General features: G+C 46.2%; 1 protein-coding gene across 1 annotated transcript in view; it reads left to right on the top strand.

The window, feature by feature from the left end:
* Positions 1-4,676: 4,676 nt before the first annotated feature.
* The window catches only part of LOC140719562 (carnitine O-acetyltransferase-like), a 56,670-nt gene continuing 44,026 nt past the window's right edge, over positions 4,677-17,320 (top strand). Inside the window, exons 1-4 of the mRNA XM_073034274.1 lie at positions 4,677-4,843; positions 4,975-5,288; positions 13,337-13,612; positions 14,980-15,098. Coding sequence (XP_072890375.1) covers positions 5,262-5,288; positions 13,337-13,612; positions 14,980-15,098 — 422 coding nt within the window. The 5' untranslated portion in view covers positions 4,677-4,843; positions 4,975-5,261. The remainder of the gene's footprint in view (positions 4,844-4,974; positions 5,289-13,336; positions 13,613-14,979; positions 15,099-17,320) is intronic.

The following is a 17,320-nucleotide window of genomic DNA, read 5'->3' on the forward strand; positions in this document are numbered from 1 at the left end:
GTTGGGTCCAGGATAGCAATTCAGGAACTTGAAACTGCTCGTTGCTGATCCCTCGATGAGGACAGGTGTGCATTCCCTCGACTTAACCCTTGCTAAAGTCCACGATCAAAATGAAGTACTCACCTCGTCACCGTTTGAGATTCTGCCGACAGCAGTTAGCTGTGTTATAGGTTCCAGGAATAGGAATTTATAGATTCAGGTTCTGAAAAAGTGCAGGAAGAGTGGTGACAGAACTGGCACCCAGAAACATAAGAGATTCTGCCGATGCTGAAATGCCAGAGTACATAACCATATAACAATTACAGCATGGAAACAGGCCTTCTCGGCCCTTCTAGTCCATGCTGAACGCTTACTCTCACCTAGTCCCACCTACCTGATGTTGTAGCTATTAGTGAAACATGGTTGCAGGAGGGGTGTGATTGGCAACTAAATATTCCCGGATTCCGTTGCTTCAGATGTGATAGGATTGGAGTGACAAGAGGGGGAGGTGTTGCGTTGCTTGTCAGAGAAAATATTACAGCAGTGCTTTGGCAGGATAGATTAGAGGGCTCATCTAGGGAGGCTATTTGGTTGGAATTGAGGAATGGAAAGGTGGTGTAACACTTATAGGGGTGTATTATAGACCACCTAATGGGGAGCGAGAATTGGAGGAGCAAATTTGCAAGGAGATAGCAGATATTTGTAGTCAGCACAGGGTTGTGATAGTGGGAGATTTTAATTTTCCACACATAGATTGGGAAGCCCATTCTGTAAAAGGGATGAATGGTTTGAAGTTTGTAAAATGTGTGCAGGACAATTTTTTGCAGTAATACATAGAGGTACCGACTAGAGAAGGGGCAGTGTTGGATCATCTGTTAGGGAATGAAATAGGTCAGGTGACTGAGGTATGTGTTGGGGAGCACTTCTGGTCCAGTGATCACAATGCCATTAGTTTCAATATAATTATGGAGAAGGATAGGACTGGACCCAGGGTTGAGATTTTTGATTGAAGAAAGGCAAACTTTGAGGAGATGTGAAAGGATTTAGAAGGAGTGGATTGGGACAACTTGTTTTATGGGAAGGATGTAACAGAGAAATGGAGGTCATTTAAAGGTGAAATTTTGAGGGTACAGAATCTTTATGTTCCTGTAGGTCAAAAGGAAAGGTTAAAAGTTTAAGAGAGCCATGGCTTTCAAGGGATATTGGAAACTTGGTTAGAAAAAGAGTGATATCTACAGCATGGAGTAAATGAGGTGCTCAAGGAATATAAAGAATGTAAGAAGAATCTTAAGAAAGAAATTAGAAAAGCTAAAAGAAGATACGAGGTTGCTTTGGCAACTAAATAAAGGTGAAAATAAATCCGAAAGGTTTCTACAGTTATATTAATAGCAAAAGGATAGTGAGGGATAAAATCGGTCCCTTGGAGAATCAGAGTGTGGAGCTATGTGTGGAACCGAAAGAGATGGGGGAGATTTTGAACAATTTCTTTTCTTCGGTATTCACTAAGGAGAAGGATATTGAATTGTGTAAGGTAAGGGAAACAAGTAGGGAAGTTATGGAAACTATGACGATTAAAGAGGAGGAAGTACTGGCGCTTTTAAGGAATATAAAAGTGGATAAATCTCCGGGTCCTGACGGGATATTCCTTAGGACCTTGAGGGAGGTTAGTGTAGAAATAGCAGAGGCTCTGACAGAAATATTTCAAATGTCATTAGAAACGAGGATGGTGCCGGAGGATTGGCATATTGCTCATGTGGTTCCATTGTTTAAAAAGGGTTCTAAGAGTAAACCTAGCAATTAGGCCTGTCAGTTTGACGTCAGTGGTGGGTAAATTAATGGAAAGTATTCTTAGAGATGGTATACATAATTATCTGGATAGACAGGGTCTGATTAGGAACCGTCAACATGGATTTGTGTGGAAGGTCATGTTTGACAAATCTTATTGAATTTTTTGAAGAGGTTACGAAGAAAGTTGACGAGGGTAAAGCAGTGGATGTTGTCTATATGGACTTCAGTAAGGCCTTTGACAAAGTTCCACGCGGAAGGTTAGTTAGGAAGGTTCAATCGTTAGGTATTAATATTGAAGTAGTAAAATGGATTCAACAGTGGCTGGATGGGAGATGCCAGAGAGTAGTGGTGGATAACTGTTTGTCAGGTTGGAGGCCGGTGACTAGTGGTGTGCCTCAGGGATCTGTTTTGGGCCCAATGTTGTTTATAATATACATAAATGGTCTGGATGATGGGGTGGTAAATTGGATTAGTAAGTATGCCGATGATACTAAGGTAGGAGGTGTTATGGATAATGAGGTGGGTTTTCAAAGCATGCAGGGAGATTTATGCCGGTTAGAAGAATGGGTTGAACGTTGGCAGATGGAGTTTAATGCTGAGAAGTGTGAGGTTCTACATTTTGGCAGGAATAATCCAAATAGAACCTACAGGGTAAATGGTAGGGCATTGAAGAATGCAGTAGAACAGAGTGATCTAGGAATAATGGTGCATAGTTCCCTGAAGGTGGAATCTCATGTGGATAGGGTGGTGAAGAAAGCTTTTGGAACGCTGGCCTTTATAAATCAGAGCATTGAGTACAGAAGTTGGGATGTAATGGTAAAATTGTACAAGGCATTGGTAAGGCCGAATTTGGAGTATTGTGCATATTGAGAAATATGTACCTGAAATGTAATCACTATGTACTAGCTATTTACTATACTATAATCACTATGTAATCACTCCTATGTACTGAATATTACTATGTATTGTTTTACTAGATACCTTGTATTCTCTTAGCTACATACTGTGGCAGTTAAAGAACATCTGTTTATCATTAGGAGCACTAATTAGCTGAAATGTACTCCATATATTATACAATAGAATGACTTATGAAGAGATAACGGTGGCGGACAGGATGCTACGAGCAGGCAATGGAATGTGAGGGAGGTTAAGCAGGCTGACTGAGAAACAACCGTGGCCAGGAATGAGGCCCAAGATGTGAACTGGAAAGAAATAATGGTGGCGCATCGAGAGTTAGTCAAGAGCGATTGATTACTTAATGTATAGACGATATGCAACTAAAGAATGATTGGGTATGCTGATGAAACCGAAATGTAACTGAGATAAGAAATTACTATAAAGAATGCTGTACACTGGAGCTCGGTGGGCTTTCGGTGACAAGTTCATTGATTGCCTCAGCCTTTGTTTGCAAATAAAGGTTTAAACTTCTCGAAGGATCCTCTGCATCTCCTGGTCATTTCAAGTAACCACGACATGTACAGTTCTGGTCACCGAATTATAGGAAAGATGTCAACAAAATACAGAGAGTACAGAGAAGGTTTACTGGAATGTTACCTGGGTTTCAGCACCTTAGTTACAGGGAAAGGCTGAACAAGTTAGGTCTTTATTCTTCGGAGCATTGAAGGTTGAGGGGGGACTTGATAGAGGTATTTAAAATTATGAGGGGGGATAGATAGAGTTGACGTGGATAGGCATTTTCCATTGAGAGTAGGGAGATTCAAACAAGAGGACATGAGTTGAGAGTTAGGGGGCAAAAGTTTAAGGGTAACACGAGGGGGAATTTCTTTACTCAGAGAGTGGTAGCTGGGTGAAATGAGCTTCCAGTAGAAGTGGTAGAGGCAGGTTCGGTATTGTCATTTAAAGTAAAATTGGATAGGTATATGGACAGGAAGGGAATGGAGGGTTATGGGCTGAGTGCGGGTCAGTGAGACTAGGTGAGAGTAAGCGTTCGGCATGGATTAGAAGGGCCGAGATGGCCTGTTTCCGTGCTGTAATTGTTATATGGTTACCTGCACTCAGCCCATAACCCTTCATTCCTTTCCTGCCCATATACCTACCTGGCAAGATGCTGACAGTCAAGCAGCATCTAAGGAGTGGGATAAATAGTCAACATATCGGACCAAGACCCTTCCTCAGGACGTAATGTGGATTTTCTATTTTTATTCAAAATTGTTTGATGTCATTTCCAGTACCCAAGTGTAAAGGCGAAGAATATAATTGTTACTCCAGATCTGATGCAGCACAAAAAAAACAAAGAACCACAATAAATACATAAGATAGCTTATGTACGTAGATTATCTGTATGTCCATAAAGTGATGCTAGGCTGTACATGAGTGTCAGGAAATACTAAAGTAGTGGTGGAGTTAGTGGGTGGAGGTGTTGATCGGACTGACTGCTTGGGGAGAGTAACTGTGTTTGAGTCTGGTGTTCCTGGCCTGAATGCTGCTTTGCCTTTAACTGAGGAGAGCAGGCCTTGAATGTGGGCTCTTTCATGATGTTACTCTCCCCTTTCTGTGTATGTCCTTGGCACATGGATAGACTGTTTCTTCAGTTCCATCAACACTGCCTGATCTGCTGAGCAAGCTGCATGTCTGTTGCTCCATTCTCACCCCGCTGTTTGTGGAAAACAACCTTGCGTGAATGTCCAACACTGCAAATAATATTTCATTGGCTGCAGACGTGTTTACTATGTCCTGAGGTCGCCAAGGGTATCATCTGAACGTCAGTATTTTTATTTATAATTTACCCACCGGATCCCTCCGACATAAAATTACAATATAAAACTCTTCTCAAATGAGTTCAGCTGGTGGAATCAACAGGTCGTTGATCTGTACTGGGGCGACATTAAAACCCACCCCGCCCCCTTGACTAATCTGTGTACTGTTCCGTTTTGCCTTCCGTCAACGAGTTATGGGCGTGTCTCCTTTCAATGTAAATATTTTTTTTTAAACCCGCGCCTCGGCGGAGAAATCTCCCTTCTCCTGACCTTGCACATGTTTGTTTGCTGACATTTGATATTAAAGGCCCGGGCATACCATTGCAACCGAGGGCAAATGGAAGCTGTTTGAAGACGAGGTAAAAAAAAATCGGGTGCTAACCAGTGATTGAAACATTGACCGAACCGCCCTGATATTAACCTAATTCAAAGAAAACCACAAACGGCTTATTAGTGCAATTATCCTGTATTTTTTTCTTGCATGTTTAAGGAAAATATTCTCCCACTGAAGTTCCATTTCACTTATCGGAGCACTCTTTTGTTCAACGCCTCCATCGCTGGCAGAAACTCCTGCACGTTTCCATCATCCCCTCTATTTTGAACACACACGTACGCAGGAGCCAGACAGAGGCGCCGGTGAACTCCTGCCATTTCCTTACATCCGACTCCAGCACCTGGGAGGAAAGAAAACTGCAACTGGGAATATTTCTTTTCGGATTGTTTGCTTAAAATGCTCCCTTTACTGCAATAAATGTATCCCATGAAAGGCCTATCACGATGCTGACGGCATCCACCCGCCTGCTGGTGAGTTTCCGATCGTCATTTAATTCCGGGTTGTTGCTCGTTACATTTGTAAAAAGATTTGGTTCAACTTTAAGGGGAGGAAGTACGAAATGTTACACGTTGTAGCCAGTCCTCCAGTCGGTAACCTAATAATTCTCCGTTGCATTCACATTCGTGCAGCCGCTGGGAGCCGGTTCCTGCAGCGGGCTTTGGAAACGTGTTGAATGTCACTCGCCTGAGGTCACAGTACTGACCATCCCCACCATTCACACTGACCTAGTGTGCTGGGCCGGGAGAGCTTGAGGCTGTGAACCACACCAACAATTGCACACACGCAGAAAATATTTAAAATTGAATTTACAGCTTGTTTAACTGTTGTTTTGAAATTGCACGGTATTAGTTTAAGCGCAAGAATTCTGCAGATGATGGAAATCCAGAGCGACACGCTCACAAAATGCTGGAAGAACTCAGCAGGTCAGAGGGGAATAAACAGCCTACTTTTCGGCCAGGACCTTTCATCAGGACTGAATCGTAAACTGTTTTACCCCCCTCCATTACAGTAGTATCTTTGAGGGCTTGTGTACATTGGAGTTTACGAGAAAGAGGGCGATCACATTGAGAACTATGGAATATTGAAAGGCCAAGATAGTGTGGATGTGGAGAGGATCTTTCCGATAGTGAGTGAGTCTAGGGTCAGAGGGCACAGCCGCAGAACAGAGGGATGTACATTCAGAACAGATGGGGAGGAATTTCTTTAATCGGAGTGTGGTGAACCTGTTGAATTCATTGCCACAGACGCCAGTGGATGTCAAGTCATTGGATGTATTTAAAGTGGAGGTTGATAGGGTTTGATTAGTCAGGGCATCAAAGATTATGGAGAGAAAGCAGGAGAATGGGGTTGAGAGGGAAAATAAATCAGCCGGGATAGAATGGCAAAGCATACTTGATGGGCTGAATGGCCTAATTCTGCTCCTATGTCTTACGTAACCCAGGATCCCAGTTTGCTTCACAGCAGCTGTACAAAATGAAAAGGGCATGGGCAGGATTCATGGAGGGTAATGAAAAACCCTCAGACCCCCCCCCCCCCACACAAAAAAATAAATTCATGGTGAAAATAGAACTGCAAAAGCTGGTAATCTGAAATGGAAACAAACAAAAGGTTACACTGGGCACGGTTGTTTCTGCAGAGCTTTCTGCACGGTAGCCGTGGTAGTGTGGCGTTCAGCACGACACGATCACAGCTCGGGCGTCAGAGATTCAGGGATAATGTCCGGTGACCTCTGTAAGAATTTTTGTACGTTCTTCCCGTGAGCGCACGGGTTTTCTCCGAGTGCTCCGGTTTCCTCCCACAGAAGTACTGGTTGGTCTGTGTAAATTGTCCGGTATTAAACTGGGCGGGATGGCTCGTTGGGCCAGAAGGACCTGTACTGTGCTCTATCTCTAAATAAATAATCAAATCACCCCGTCACTCCTTTCTTATCCATGTACCACGTACCCAGGTCCATGAGTTAGACAGGTTTTAAAAGATTTTTTTTTACTGCTTCACAAATGTTGCCTGTCGTGCCGAGTGTTTCTGGCGCATTGTTTTCATTCTGGGATTTTGATAACCGTGTGTGGATTTTGTTTTGAAGTTCACCGCAGTCAGAAGCCTTAGCGCGGAGGGTATTATAACAACACACACAAAATGCTGAAGGAACTTAGCAGGTCAGGCAGCATCCATGCCTGGAGGGGAACGCATTCTGTCTCAGAATGGCTGCAGTGTAGCTTCCAGCCAATAGAATAGAATATTGTCAGCCATGGATTGGCCCATCCACAGTGCCCAGCCAACTAATCCCAATTTCCTGCATCAGGCCTATCTCCTTCCAAGCCCTCCACTTATCTATCCATGTGCCTCTTAGCTGATACTATTGAACCTGCCTCAGCCACTTCCTCTGCCAGCTTGTTCCATACACTCAGTGCTCTTTGAGTAAAGATGTTGAACTTCAGGTTCAACGGTGCAGGCTCGAAGGGCCGAATGGTCTACTTCTGCACCTATTGTCTATTGTTCCTTATAAATCCTTCCCCTTTCACCCTAAGCCTATGGCCCCTAGTTTGAACTCCACTGCCCTGGGGAAACACTGTTACCGTATACCTTATCCTTCTGTCGATCAGGCTCGACTGTGGATGCTGCGTCTCCTGCCTGGGTGCACGAGTCGGAGCAGAACGATATGGAGAGCAAGCTGTTGCCCACGCAGCAGACGCTCACTCTCCACACGTCCGATGAGCCCGAAGTAACGGTGGAGACCAATGTACTTTGGCACAAGCAGTGCCACAGGAGTTGCCAGTCAGCGTTAAACTCTATGTAGGACTGCCTGAGGGACCCCAGCTCTGCACTTTCCCTTGGGGGTTTGCTTGCCCCATGAGTGGGTGTAGCCGCAAGGCAGTGGAGGTTTGAGATCAGAGTTCTCCTTCTGATAGGCAAGTTCCACTGGGCTCAGTAGCGAAATCACGTGAGAAGCCCAGGAGCTGGACGGTTGTCTGAAGCAGTCCCCATTGGGAGCTTTAATTGGTAATGGGAGCTTGTCCCCACTATCTCCGCCGGTTATAACAACCCTAAGGAACCATTAATTGTGGCTCATATAATTTTCAACACTTTTAGGGTGAGCCCTCGTTCCCTTCCAGTTCCTACAAAAAGAGTCAGTCTGTGTTGTGGTGAGGGAGCTGGATGCAGTGGACGTGGTGAGGATGTTTCCAGTCATGGGGAGTCTGGGACCAGAGGGCAGAGAGAAGAGCACGACGTTCTTTAGCCAGACGGTGGTTAATGTGGAATTCCTTGTCGCAGACAGCTGTGTAGACCAGGTTATTGGCTATATTTGAAGTGGAGGTTGATAGGTTCTTGATTGGGGTTGAAAGGATTAATAAATCAGCCATGATGGAAAGGTGGAGCAGACTCGAGGGGCCAAATGGCCTAATTCTGCTCCTATGTCTTATGGTTTTTGGAAGCGAATTACCATCTGAGCACAACTGGTGTGATTTTGTCTTTAATGTCAGTTTAGAGTTGCAATGTGAGAGCTTGCTTTTTGCCCATGAGGGCTTTTGGCAATGATGTGAGTCAGAATGTGCATATTGATGTGAAATTTTGCAGCAAAATTCTGGAAACTGTGTGCGGTGCCGTGTACAATCATAATTGATTGAAAACGGACGTGGGAGCACGGAGGAGCATCGGGAAATCTCCAGGAAGACCTTCTTCGTTGCTGCTGCTGCTGTGAGGTCCGGGACTCTGCTGGGAAGAACAGGCCCCCAGTCCTCGGGGTCGCGTTGCCGATGGCTGTTGGCGGGGCTGTCTTAATACGCTCGGTAGAGGATGGTGCTCGGAGAAGCTGTGCCGGAGGGGATGGTCGGAGGTTCAACGGACTCGGAGTCCGCTGCGGTCGGGTCGCTTTTGGTGTGTCTGCGTCTGCGAGGCTGAGTCGGGCGGCACCGTGGATGGCGAGTCTGTCGGGACCCTGGGGACTTGTGGAAACTGTGTGGTGATTTCTTTTGAACTTATAGTCCTTTAACATCTTTGGACTATTTTTACTGTGCCCATGGTCTGTTTTTTATCAATTATGCTATTGTTTGCACTGTTGTAACTATGTGGTTTTGTGCAGGTCTTGTAGCTTTAGTTTTTGGTCTTGTTTGTCTGGTGGATTTGGAGCTCCTTTCCGGGGAATGCGCTAAGACGGTAGCGCGATATTAATATGCAGCAGCCTCTCCGGACTCTGGACTGGGGATTGCCAAACGTTATGTAGATTTTCTGGTGTAGTCTGTTTTGTCATGTGCTTTTGTGATATCATTCTGGGGGAACGTTGTCTCATTTTTTAACTGCATTGCATTTGTGGTTTCTAAATGACAATAAACTGAATCTGAATCTGAATTAGAATCAGAATCAGTTTTATTGTCACTGGCGTATACCGTGAATTTTGTTGTTTGTGGCAGCAGTGCAGTACCTGAAAATTGCAACACAGAAGATCCTGCAGACGCTGGAAATCCACAGTTACACACCCAAAATGCTGGAGGAACTCAGCGGGTCAGACAGCATCTGCAAATGAATAAACAGTTGATGTTTCGGGCTGAGACCTTCATCAGGACTGGAAAGTAAGGGGGAAGAAATCGGAATCAGAGGGGAAAAGACGGAAGGAATTGCGAGCTCATAGCTGGTACAGCATGCCCATAACCGTACGTCTGTGGAATGTGGCAGCACCCAGAAGAAACCCATGTGGTCATGGAGAGAGTGTGCAATTGAACCCCAAACAGTGATCACTGGGGTGTTAAGGGAAGGGGGAAGAAGCCTGTATAAAAAGGTTGGGAGAGGGGAAGGAGTACAAGCTGGCTGGTGATGGGTGAGACCAAGTAAGCGGAGGTGGGTGGCCATGGAGGGCAGATGCTGGGAGGTGATGTGTGGAAAAGGGTTGAGAAGAAATGATCTGATAGGTAGTGTTCATGGCTGGACAACGGGGGAGAGAGGGATAATAAATCAGCCATGATGGAATAGCAGAGAAGACTGGATGGGCCGAATGAATTCTGCTCCTATGTCTGAATGTCTTCCTGAACCATTCTGAAATAAGACTGAGACCTGAACAAATTGGAGCAGAATTAGGCCATTTGGCCTGTTGAGTCTGCTGTGCTATTTCATCACGGCTGGTCTGTTTTCCCTCTCAGCCCCAATCTCCTGCCTTCTCCCCGTATCCCTTCATACCCTGACTGATCAAGAATCCATCACCTCTTCCTCGATATTCCCAGTGACTTGGCCTTCACAGCCGCCTGCGGCAGTGAATTCCACTCGGGTTAAAGAAACTCCTCCTCATCTCCATTCCAAAAGGATGCCCCCTATTTTGAGGTTGTGTGCTCTGGTTTTAGACTCTCCCACCATAGGAAGCATCCTCTCCACATCCACTCTGTTAAGGGCTTTCCCCTTTCAATAGGTTTCAATGAGGTCACCTCTCATTCTTCTGAATTCTAGTGAGTACAGGCCCAGAGCTAACAAGCGCTGTGCATACGACAAGCCGTTTAATCCTGGTGTCGTTTTTGTAAGCCTCTTTTGAACCCTCTTGAGTTTCACAATTTCCTTTCTAAGACAAGAAGCCCAAAACTGCTCACAAGACTCCAAGTGAGGCATCACCAGTGCTTTATAAAGTCTCAACTTCACATCCTTGTTTTTATATTCTAGTCCTCTTGGAAGGATGCTAACATCACGTTTGCCTTCCTCACCACCAACTCAATCTGCAAATTAATCTTCCTGCACAACGACTTCCAAGTTCCTTTGTGCCTCAGAACTTTGAATTTTCTCTCCATTTAGAAAATAGTCTGCCCTTTTATTTCTTCTACTAAAGTGGATGACCAGACATTCCCAGACACTGTATTCCATCTGCCACTTTGCCCATTCTCCTGATCTCTGAGCCTTTTCTACTTCCTCATGATGGAGGTTGGAAAAAAGCTGTTCCTAACACGTTGAGTGTGAGTGTTCAGGCTCTGATGGTAGTAATGAGAAGAAGGCTTCTCTCTGGTGGTGAAGGTCTTTAGTGATGGATGTCGCCTTCCTGAGTAATCACCTTTTGAAGGTGTTGTCGATGGAGGGGAGGGTTGTGTCCGTAATAGAGCTGGCTGATTTTAAAAACTTTCTGCAGCCTTTTACGTTCTTCACTCTGGATATAATACGTATGACAATGTCAGCAGATAGCGCAGTGATGTTACCGCTCAGGATGTTGGAGTTTGGAGTTCAATTCCAGCGCTCTCTCTGAGGAGTTTCTTCACTCTCCTTGTGAACTTTGGTGGTTTCCCTTGGGTGCACCGGTTTCCTCCCTCATCCCAAGGATGTACCAGTTAGTAGCTTAATTGATCATTGTATTTTGTCTCGTGATTAGGCTAGTGTTAAACAGGTAGGATGCAGGGCGGTGTGGCTCGTTGGGCCACAAGGGCCTGTTCGACACAGTATCTCGAAATAAATAGTTAGGTTTTTTTGTGTCGAGGCTAGTGTGTGATTTGTACTGTGTAAAGGCCTCTGGTTATAATCATAGTTATTGATTCATCAATGGCTCCACAGTTTCCCGTAGCAAAAAACTTCTATAGATTTACCATCCTCTGGTTAAAGAAATTTTCCTCATCTCTGTTCTAAACAGACACCCTAGCAGCTGAGGCTGTACCCTCTAGTCCTGGACTCTCGCACTATTGGAAACAGGCTCTCCACATCTACTCTATTTAGGCCTTTCAATACTCAGTAGCTTTTACAGTACTTCTGAACTCCAGCAGTTTCAAGAACCATGCATTAACGTTGCAACTCTCTAAAACACTGGTTAGGCCGCACTTGGAATATTGTGTTCAGTTCTGGTCACGTCATTATAGAAAGTATGTGAAAGTTTTGGAGAGGGTGCAGAGGAGATTCACCAGGATTAGAGAGCATGTCTTATGAGGATAGTTTGAGCAGGCTAGGGCTTTTCTCTTTGGAGTGAAGGAGGATGAGAGGTGACTTGGTAGAGGTATCCAAAATGATAAGAGATCAAATAGATAACCACACACTTTTTCGAGTGCTATCCAGACAGATCATGCCATGTATTGAGCTTGTAAAAAGAAAACAGAATGCAGAATACAGAGAAAGCGCAGTCTAGGCAGACTAAGGGCAAGGGCCACGATGAGGTAGATTGACACACCAATAGTTCACGTTTTAGTGGATGTGAAGGCTTGGTGGTAGGACTAAAAGCATAGAGTGTTTTCTAAACAGGGAAAAATTCAAAAAATAGAACTGCAGAGGGATTTGGGAGTCCTAGTGCAGGACTCTAAAGTTAACTTGCAGATTGAGATGGTGGTAAGGAAGGTGTTTACCTTCATTTTTAGAGGACTAGAATATAAAAGCAAGGATTTCTAAGGCATTGGAGTATTCTGAGTAACACGCACAAAAATGCTGGAAGAACTCAGCAGGTCAGGAAGCGTCTTTGGAGAGGAATGAAGAGCTGATGTTTCAGGGCCAGACCTTTCTTCAGTTTGCCAGCAGCTGCAGATTCTCTTATGCACAAGGAGTATTGTGAGCAGTTTTGGGCCTCTCATGTACGAAGGGATGTGCTGGCACTGAAGAGGGTCCAGAGGAATGAAAGGGTTAACATATGGGGAGTGCTTGTTGACTCCAGGCTTGTACTCACTGGAGTCTAGAAGAATTGGTGGGGGGGGGGGGGGGAGAATTTAGTTAAAACCTCCTGAATATTGAAAGGCCTTGATAGAGTGGATGTGAAGAGAATGTTTCCAGTAATGGGAGAGTGTAGGACAGGGGTTCCCAACCTTTTCCATATCATGGACCAATGCCATTAAGCGAGGGCTCCATGGACCCGAGATTGAGAACCCCTAGTCTAGGACCAGAGGGCAGAGGGTTCCTGATGATCTTCCCTCTCTCCCTTCTCTCATGCTGTCCTTCTTTATTCAACACAGTACGGGCCCTCCAGCACACCACGTTGTGCCGATCTTTTAACTTGCTCTAAGATCAGACTAACCCTTCCCTCCACATAGCCCTGCACTCTTATCATCCACAGGAACGTAACGGTTAGCACACCGCTTTACAGTACAACTCGCGCCGCTGCGTTCTCCCTGTGACCGCGAGAGTTTCCTCCACGTGCTCAGGGTTTCTCCCACATTCCAAAGGCCTGCTGGTTGGTAGGGTAATTGGTCAGTATAAATCGCCCTGTGGTCAGGCTAGGATTAAATTGGGGATTGCTGGGTGACATGGCTCGAAGGGATGGAAGTGCCTATTCCAAGGTATCTCAATAAAAAAAAAATGTATCTGCCTCTACCAGCACCCCTGCCGGTGTGTTCCAACCCCCACCATCTCAGGAAACACTTATCTCTGACTTCCCCCGTTATACATTCCTTCCAACACCTTCGAGTTATGCCTTCTCATATTATCACCCTGGGAGACCGTCTCTGACTGACCACTCTATTGATGCCTCTTATCATGGTTATTGGTTGTACCCTCTCCTATTAGCTATTACCACCTTGGGAGACGGTGCCTGGCTGACCACTCGATTTTTGCCTCATTGATTTTTTTAATGCTTCTTCCTTTATTGCAGACAGTTGGACTATGGCGACCAGCACTCCTGGTCAAGCCTCCTGGCTTCTGCCATCCCATCACAAGGCCAATCTCTGGCTATGGTCCTTTGCCCCAGCTACCTGTACCTCCGCTGAGACATACCCTGGAGCGCTACCTCCTGGCGTTGCAGCCCCTGGTGAGCCCCGAGGAGCTGGAGCAGACGAGAGAGATGGTGAGAGAGTTCAGTAAGCCTTATGGCATTGGGTTGAAACTACAAGACAGGCTGGAGAAACGCTCCAGGAGAACTGAGAACTGGGTAAGTGCTGGCATTCACCCATCGTGTAAGGACTCCCCAGAACTAAAGGGAACCTCGAGGGGGAAGAGAGGGAGGCATGTCAAAACTGAATACAGATTTCCGATTTCCGAATCAGGTTTATCACACGTACGTTGAAGTGTGTAGTAAAATGTGCCATTTGTGTTAATAACCGACACAGCCAAAGCTGTGTTGGGGGGGTGGGGGGCAGCCTGCACGTGTCGCTCTGCATTCTGCTGCCAGTGTGGCACGGCCACAACGTTCAGCAGGACAACAAAGAACACAGCAAACCAAACGTACCAAGCCACGAATCAACCACCTCTCTTTGTGCTAGTTGATCCTCAATATCCTCACTTGTCAGTCAGTTCAGATTGGCAACTGACTGGCATCTCTCTCTACAACCTCCATCAGCACAGGCTGCGTGCTTAGACCCCCTCCCTGCTCTACTCACCTTGTACCGTGACTGAGCACGGCTCCCATGCCACGTTTGAATTTGCTGACGACTCCACTATCACTGACCGAATGAAAGGTGGCACTGAATCAGCACGTAGGAGTGAGATTGTACCAAGACGAAGGAGCTGATTATTAACTTCAGGGGGGGGAAACCAGAGGTCTATGGACCGGTTCTCATCAGGGAATAAGAGGTGGAGAGGGTCAGCTACTCTTAATTCCTCGACGTTATCGTTTCAGAGGATCTGTCCCGGGTCCAACACAAGTGCCATTATGAAGGAAGCACGGCAAAGCCTCTCCTTACTGAGAAGTTTGCGAAGATTTGACACCTCACCTAAAACGTTGTCAAACTTCTGTTGAAGAGTGGTGGAGAGTGTATTGACTGGTTGCATCTTGGCCTAGTATGGAAAAACCAAAGCCCTTGAACAGAAAAGCCTATGAAAAGAAGTGGGTATGGCCCAGTCTATCATAGGTGAAGCCCTCCCCACCACTGAGGACATCTGCATGGAGTGCTGTCACAGGAAAGCAGCCTCCATCATCAGAGACCCCACCATCCAGCCATCCTCTCTGCTCACTGCTGCCATTCGGAGCCTCAGGATTCACACCACCAGGTTCAAGAGCAGTTATTACTCTTCAGCCGTCAGGCTCTTGCCCATGATGGAGTTGGCTGAGTTTACATCTTTCTGCAGATTTTTTTCCAATCCTGTGCATTGCCCCCTCCATACGACATGGTGATGCAGCCAGTTAGAATGCACTCCACGGTGTACCTGTAGAAATTTGCTGGAGTCTTTGGTGACGTACCAATTCTCCTCTAACTCCTAATGAAGTATAGCCACCCATGTACCCTTTCCATAATTACATCAATATTTACATCCTCAGTCCAGCACCGCCCTCTCTCAACTCATTTACTTCTCTTTCAGCTGACTGACTGGTGGCTCCAGAGTGCTTACCTGACATGTCGACTGCCCCTGGCCGTTCACTCGAACCCTGCCGTGGTTCTCCCCAAACAGGACTACAGTGACTGGAAGGGGCAGCTCAGGTAGGATGGTCACGGGCCAATCACTTCTCTCGAGTATCAAAATAAAATTAATGGATAAAGAGAAGTTGCATGCAAGAATAACTCGTGCAATGCCATTCCCTTTGTACATTCACAGACAATGTGATGAATAGTATTCTGTTGCATTCCTTCAATCAGATCAAATTAAATCATTCAAGCCGTACATGGATATGGCTGAATGGGACGGCGCTCCCCCGGGGCAAAGGTTCAAAAACATACACGCACATTCAAAATAACGAGAGAACATTGTCATGCAAGAAAACACATTTTTAGTCTAAGACCCTAAGCAACAAGTCCTGCAAGTTGCCAGTGGCCCAGCCAGTAATTCCTCCAATCTAACGCTGACGGGGGAGGCCACCCCCAACTGAGCACGGACGCTATGCTACACCGCCGCCGGCGACTGCTCACCTGGACTGCAGCAGCAGGCAAGCCTGAGGCTTGTGGCCTTGTCCTTGCCACAACAGGGGTGACACCGCTGCCTCGCCATCAGACAAGGGTAAATGGCCTCTGGCAACAGGGGCTTGTATTTACAAAAGAAACATCCAGGACATTCACTCGCGGTTTCACTGCATGTAACCTTCTGGAGCCTTGGAGTAGCAAGCAGGAGCACAGTCCGCACCCAGTTCAGAACCTCTGAACCCAATCTGGCTCCTCCCACGGTCCCATCAGCCCAGCTCTGCTCCAGTGGCCTGAACCTCCTTTCGCAGCCCAATAGCTGGCCTCTTCTTCTGTGTATCGCCAGCTGGCTCCTACTACACCCTGGCCAGCTACTCCGAACTATGAGCAGCTCACTGATACGGTGGATCTGCTGTACTCATAGTTACTGGAGTCCAGTGTTATCTTGTGATTTTAAAAAAACACACATTTCACAAAGAAAAACTTTTGGTTGGTCCCCAGGAGGCTGCTGCGTTCTGTACACACTGCCTTCTTGCCAGAAGTAAGAGAGGCAGCAACAGGGTTGTTGACGCTCATGACCAAAAGGCTTGGGAGCAAAATTGGTCCATTTGGCCCATCAAGTCTGTTCTGGCATTCAGTCATGGCTGATTTATTTTCCCTCTCCACCTCATTCCCTTTGATGTCTTTCCTAATCAAGAATCTATCAACCTCTGCTTTAAATATACCCAGCATACCCTCAGCTGTCTGTAGCAATGAATTCACATATTCATCACTGCCTGCCTAAAGAATTTCCTCCTCATCTCTGTTTTAAGAGGACATCCTTCTATTCTGAGGCTCTGCACCCTGGTCCTAGATTGCCCCACTATAGGAAACATCCTCTCCACACCCACTCTATCTGTGTCCTCTGGTCCTAGACTGTCCCACTATAGGAAACATCCTCTCCACATCCACTCTATCTGTGTCCTCTGGTCCTAGACTCCCCCACTATAGGAAACATCCTCTCCACATCCACTCTATCTGTGTCCTCTGGTCCTAGACTCCCCCACTATAGGAAACATCCTCTCCACATCCACTCTATCTGTGTCCTCTGGTCCTAGACTCCCCCACTATAGGAAACATCCTCTCCACATCCACTCTATCTGTGTCCTCTGGTCCTAGACTCCCCCACTATAGGAAACATCCTCTCCACATCCACTCTATCTGTGTCCTCTGGTCCTAGACTCCCCCACTATAGGAAACATCCTCTCCACATCCACTCTATCTGTGTCCTCTGGTCCCAGACTCCACCACTATAGGAAACATTCTCTCCACATCCACTCTATCTAGGACTTATTGAATCTTATATTGAACGAGGACCTATTGAAACAATAGGTTTCAATGAGATCTTCCTGGGGTGGTCCAGTCCTACAGTAAATGAGGAACTTCACTCCTCAACCGGGCCCCTCCCTCTCGAGTAGCCGAAGAACCCTACACTCTGGTCCTTCCCCACAGAGCCCTTGCAGTCCCTGCACCGAGCTTCAGTGTGTTCCTCGGCTGCCCTCTTCCAGCTGGGAATGTGCCCGTTGGCAGGGCAGCAATCCTCTGTGGGCATCTCGACGTGCCGGCAGACCAGCAAGCTGGGGTTGTCCTTCGCCGAGTCGCTGATCTGTCACTTTTCTCCCACCCCCATGGACCTGTATCATCCTTTTGCTCTGGAGTATTGTTTTTGCAGTCTTTTTCTTCTCTCTTTGTTGTCCTGAATAATTTATACATAAAATATATATAATTTATATTTATTGAGATGCAGCGCAGAAAAGGCCCTTCGAGCC

This window comes from Hemitrygon akajei, chromosome 2 (assembly GCF_048418815.1).
Source record: "Hemitrygon akajei chromosome 2, sHemAka1.3, whole genome shotgun sequence".
In the NCBI taxonomy this organism is placed as follows: Eukaryota; Metazoa; Chordata; class Chondrichthyes; order Myliobatiformes; family Dasyatidae; genus Hemitrygon; species Hemitrygon akajei.